Source organism: Galeopterus variegatus, unplaced genomic scaffold (assembly GCF_000696425.1).
Source record: "Galeopterus variegatus unplaced genomic scaffold, G_variegatus-3.0.2 Scaffold216, whole genome shotgun sequence".
NCBI lineage: Eukaryota > Metazoa > Chordata > Mammalia > Dermoptera > Cynocephalidae > Galeopterus > Galeopterus variegatus.
The window spans coordinates 538948-544325 of NW_007726327.1; the positions used below are offsets into that span (position 1 = coordinate 538948).

General features: G+C 58.4%; 1 protein-coding gene across 1 annotated transcript; it reads left to right on the forward strand.

Annotated features, from left to right (window-relative positions):
* Positions 1 to 2452: 2452 nt before the first annotated feature.
* Positions 2453 to 5121, forward strand: TMUB1 (transmembrane and ubiquitin-like domain containing 1). The gene is made up of 3 exons (XM_008565969.1): positions 2453 to 2552; positions 3621 to 4039; positions 4308 to 5121. Exons 2-3 carry the CDS (start codon positions 3651 to 3653, stop codon positions 4657 to 4659), a joined length of 741 nt encoding a protein of 246 aa, XP_008564191.1. The 5' UTR covers positions 2453 to 2552; positions 3621 to 3650; the 3' UTR covers positions 4660 to 5121.
* The last annotated feature ends 257 nt before the right edge of the window (positions 5122 to 5378 follow it).

The window sequence follows — 5378 nt, forward strand, 5'->3', positions numbered from 1 at the left end:
TTTAAAAAAAAAAAAAAAAAAAAAAAAAAAAAGAAGGGGCCGGCCCGGTGGCGCACTGCTACAGTGCACCTCTTGGGAGCAGGGCTGCGCTCCCACCGAGGGGTCGGATCCCACATACAGACCGGTTCCCGCTCACTGGCTGAGCGAGGTGCAGGCGCAACACCAAGGATTGCGATCCCGTTGCCGGTCCGGTACGGGTGCGACACTGAGGGTTGCGATCCGTTGCTGGACACGAAAAAAGACAAAAAGGAAAAAAAAGAAAAAAGAAGAAGAAAAGTGGGACGAATAAAATATGCTTTCTTCCCCCACCCACCCCATTCGAGAGACTCACCAGAGCCCACATGACTCTTAATTTTTCTTGTCCTCACCCCCTTGTCTGTCCTGTCCTTCCACTCCTGGGGCTGGCGAGCTCCCTTCAGTGTCTCAGTTCCTCTGCATTCCCATTACCAAGCTGTCCGCATTTCTGCTACCCCACCCCCAACACACATATTTTCTAAAACCCACAAGAGGTGACATGTGCAGGACAGTGGCTCCAGCTAATAAATCTGCCAGGGACGTAGGAGAATCTCTGCCACACCTGGATTATTCCCTGAGACAGTTGATGTATGTCATCCTTTTTACACACACTGCCACTCCCCAGGCCAAGCTGGACCTTTTCTCAGCATAAGGTTACCCACCATTCACCTACCCACACAACTCTGCCCCAGTACCAACCCATTCACCATTCCTGGATGTTTCTTGCACCTTTCAGAGGATCAGGTTCAAGCAAAGCAACACTTGGGACCTCTCAGCCTCCTGAGGGAGGTGGGTTTCCACCTGCCTGTATGACTTTAAGGATTTCTTATACCCTCTCTGGGCTTCATCTGCAAAATATAGCAGTCGGACAGAAAACCTAGCTCTCGTGTTCTGCAGTTCTAGAAGCAACATCTAGGGCCGGCCCGTGGCTCACTCGTTAGAGTGCGGTGCTAATAACACCAAGGCCCCGGGTTCGGATCCCACATGGGGATGGCCGGTTCGCTCACTGGCTGAGCGTGGTGCTGACAACACTAAGTCAAGGGTTAAGATCCCCTTACCCGTCATCTTTTAAAAAAAAAAAAAAAAAAGAAGCAACAACACCAAGTCAAGGGTTAAGATCCCCTTACCGGTCATCTTTTTTAAAAAAAAAAAAAAGAAGCAACGTCTAACATCCCTTTTGGACTTGACAGCAAGAAGCTGTACCAGGTATACCTCTCAAGAGAGATGCTGAGGATAAGAAACACCTCAGATATGTTACCCCACTAACCAGCACACTGATGGTCTGTCTACATCTCTGTCTCCTCTGTTAGCATATAAACCACATGAGGGCAGAGAGAGAGCCTGATTCACCGTTGTATTCCAAGCATCTTACACAGTGCCTGGCATATAGTATATATTTAATAAATGTTCGTACAATAAATGAATAAATGGGAGGGAAGGAACTAGAGATAAATTAATACTGTATGTAATAAGTCTAAATTGACCTTCCCAAGGCAACATTCAGAGTACTTGCTCCCACAAGTAGTAGGCATGAGCTTTGGGAAGACTCATAGGGTAGATTATTTTTAATTAAGAATGGCCTGTAAAATCCAGAATGTGAGATCTCTGTGGCTACAGGAGCCCAGAGGAAGGAGTGAAAATCCATAGAGATTACCAGGCCCAGGTCAAGCTGGGAGTCAACATCCCCTACACAGCAACACTCTGAGAGCCCAGGTTTGGGTGGAAGGACTGTACTGATCCTAGGTAAGCAAGCATCTGCTGTGTGACACATATCTTATGTAGATTTCACATTTAATTAAGCATCTAATTTCTTCCTTACAATTGACTTACTAGGAACGTTTTAGGAACAAAGAAACTTATGTTCAAAGAGATTCAATAAACCACCCAAGGTCATATGGCTGAGAAGCACAGGATAAAGGATCAGGATTTGCGCCCAGTTCCAAAGTCCATGCTTCTTCCACAGTCCTGCCAGGGGCAAAGTGGAGGAGGGGACCAGGGAAAGGGCAGCCCTGGGGCCGGGTATCCTTATCCAGCTTGGTGGGGCAGCCCATAGGTACTGAGCTCTGGGCTCATGAGTCAATCTAGGGGTCCAAGTTGCTTTCTGGCGTTTGCTCTGACATAAGGGTTGGCCAGGGTAGGAGCCACCGAACTCCCACAGCCTTCATCACTGCATCACGAACACGGGCGCTCTGACGTGTTCCAGCTGACGTTGGTGTCTGGAGTGACAGATGCCCTGGCTGCTGGCAGGGGAGGGGGCGGATCCCGCTGCCGCCTAAATCTCTGGGGGCTGGCACAACCCCCAAGCCTCCCCCGCCGACCCTTTGGAGACCTGCCCGGCTGGGAACGGCGGCCCGCGTCCCCCGCACGTGCGTCCGCAGGGCGGAGAGCGGGGACTGCGCGACGCCGGACTACAAGTCCCACAGTGCCCCGGGCGGCGGGGCAGGCGGGGAAGGGGGGGAGCTTCAGGTGTCTGCGACCTCGGCGCCTCCCTCCCGGAAGTGCCCGAGGGGCCGCGATGGAGCTGGCGGAGCCCGGCGGTGAGTCCCCACGCCGTGGCCGCGCCCACCCCGCCGCCCCGGACCCCGGCCGGCCCCGCTCGCCCCGCCCCGGGATCGCCCTTGCCCTCCCGCGGCTCTGGGGGGCGGGGAGCCGGGAGACGTGATGGAGGAGTGGGGGTGGGGAGGGGTCCGGCCGCCGCGGGCTGGGGTTGGTGGGGACCGGGAGGCGCCCAGGTGGGTGGGTGGCAACGCTCGGAGGCTTAGGATCGCCCGAGGGCGGAGTTTGACGTTTGGGGCGGAGGAAGCTTTGGGAAGCGGTCCCCTGCCAGTGGGGTTTGAGCAAATGGTAACGGGGGAGGGGGCGATAGAGGACATTTCCCCCCTCGCCCCGCCCCGGGATCGCCTTTGCCCTCCCGCGGCTCTGGGGGGCGGGGAGCCGGGAGACGTGATGGAGGAGTGGGGGTGGGGAGGGGTCCGGCCGCCGCGGGCTGGGGTTGGTGGGGACCGGGAGGCGCCCAGGTGGGTGGGTGGCAACGCTCGGAGGCTTAGGATCGCCCGAGGGCGGAGTTTGACGTTTGGGGCGGAGGAAGCTTTGGGAAGCGGTCCCCTGCCAGTGGGGTTTGAGCAAATGGTAACGGGGGAGGGGGCGATAGAGGACATTTCCCCCACCCTGAGAAACTTTAACGACGAAGGAGTGGGTGAGCTTTGGGGTGAAGTAGGTGAAGAAGTACATAAACTTTGGGGTGAAGTGCACAGAGGAATAGCTAAGCTTCGGGGTGAAGTCTGGTGGGGGTTAAGTTTAGGGGAGGGGTTACTTAGAAGGTCAAGGCTCTGACTTGTACATAGGGTTTTGGTGAATTGGAGAGCTAGTTAAAGACCCAGAATTCAGGTTACGGAAAGTTAGGATTTGGGATTTGGTGATGGGAAGGGGCACAAGGTAGCAAGCTTGGGGCGACTGGGAGTCAGAGCTGTGTGTACTCTGGGGTGGGTAAGGGGACAGAGGAGTTAGGACTGTGGGAGAGCTGGGGTGGGGTCAGTAGTCTGCTGAAGTGCCCAGGGTTCCTGGCCAAAGAGCCAGTGCCTCACGGGTTCTTTGTGCTTCTCCAGCTCGGTAGCACGGTGGGCAAGGCAGGTGCCATGGCCCTGATTGAAGGGGTGGGTGATGAGGTGACCGTCCTTTTCTCGGTGCTTGCCTGCCTTCTGGTGCTGGCCCTCGCCTGGGTCTCAACACACACTGCTGAGGGCGCCGACCCACTGCCCCAGCCATCAGGGACCCCAGCACCAGCACAGCCCAGCGAAGCCATGGCAGCCACCGACAGCATCAGAGGGGAGGCCCCAGGGGCCGAGACCCCGAGCCTGAGATACAGAGGTCAAGCTGCACAGCCGGAGCCTGGCACAGGGGTCACAGCAACACCGCCACCCCCAGACTCCCCACAGGAGCCCCTAGTGCTACGGCTGAAATTCCTCAACGATTCAGAGCAGGTGGCCAGAGCCTGGCCCCACGACACCATTGGCTCCTTGAAAAGGTAAGCAGGGAAGAGGGCAGAAACGAAACGCTGAAGAGTGGGGTGGGAGCAGTCACTGAAGGGGCACAAGAGATACCTGACAGTCCCACTCATTTTACGTTTAGGGAGCTGAGCAGCCCGCACGGCACACTGTACTTAAACAAGTTCCCCAGAGGCCACAGCCTGGGTGGTGTGTGGAAGGCAGGGGTGAGGGGTGGGGGTGTTGCTCTGGGCAAGGGACTAGAATTGCCTGAGGCCTGCTCTCTTACCCAGGTCCCTCTCTCCTCAGGACCCAGTTTCCCGGCCGGGAACAGCAGGTGCGACTCATCTACCAAGGGCAGCTGCTAGGAGACGACACCCAGACGCTGGGCAGCCTTCACCTCCCTCCCCACTGCGTTCTCCACTGCCACGTGTCCACGAGGGCGGGTCCCCCACATGCCCCCTGCCCCCCGGGGTCAGAGCCAGGCCCCTCCGGGCTGGAAATAGGCAGCCTGCTGTTGCCCCTGCTGCTCTTGATGCTGCTACTGCTCTGGTACTGCCAGATCCAGTACCGGCCCTTCTTCCCCCTGACCGCCACTCTGGGCCTGGCCGGCTTCACCCTGCTCCTCAGTCTCCTGGCCTTTGCCATGTACCGCCCGTAGTGCCTCCACGGGCTCTTGGCAGTGTCGCTAGCCCCTCTGGACCTTGCTCGCCACGACGTGGTGGGAGCTGCTGTCTGCCCGGGCCTGGCTCTCCAGCCTGCCTCTTCCCGCTACCCTGGAGCCCGGCTCTGCGCCGCAGAGGACTCCGGGGGCTGGCGGAGGTCCCTCCCTGTGACCTCCATGGCTCCGGGCCACCTCCTGGGGCTGCTGGCCCTCAGCCGCCACTGACAGTCAGCTCCTCGGGGTCAGGAACCTGCTGTCGCTGCCTTGGCCCTGGGCAGAGCCAGGCCACCCCGCTGGGTCCGTCTTAGTGTTCTGCCTGAGAATCCTGCCACCTCTAGTTCCTAACACCTTGGGCTGCTTTGGGGACTCAGGGACTGTGGGAGGCCACTGAAGGGGAGCTGGGAAGGGCAGAGGAGTTCTCTGGAACGTGTGCAGATTAAAGTAACTGTGAAGTTTTCACTTTTGGTGTGCGTCTGAGTGTGTGGGGCCAGGGGACGGGGAGCCCTTGCCCACTGGGAGAAAAAGAAGCGAAGGGCACGGAACGGGCGCTCCCGACGTGCCACCTGCCCAGGCCTGCAGCTCTGACTTCCTTTTCCCCTCGGTCCCACCTCTACTTCAGCGGCGGACTCTGGGGCCCCGCCCCCTCGACCTGGCCCCGCCCCCGGAGCCGCGCGCGCACTTCCCGGAAGCTGGGGGCGGGGCTCGCGGCGCCCTGG

What these genes read in the sequence shown, in the direction of transcription:
- TMUB1 (XM_008565969.1), top strand. Translation starts at nt 3,651, where the DNA reads ATGGCCCTGATTGAAGGGGTGGGTGATGAGGTGACCGTCCTTTTCTCG. An exon ending in ACCATTGGCTCCTTGAAAAG is followed by an intron (nt 4,040 to 4,307) that starts GTAAGCAGGGAA and finishes CTCTCTCCTCAG; the next exon opens with GACCCAGTTTCCCGGCCGGG.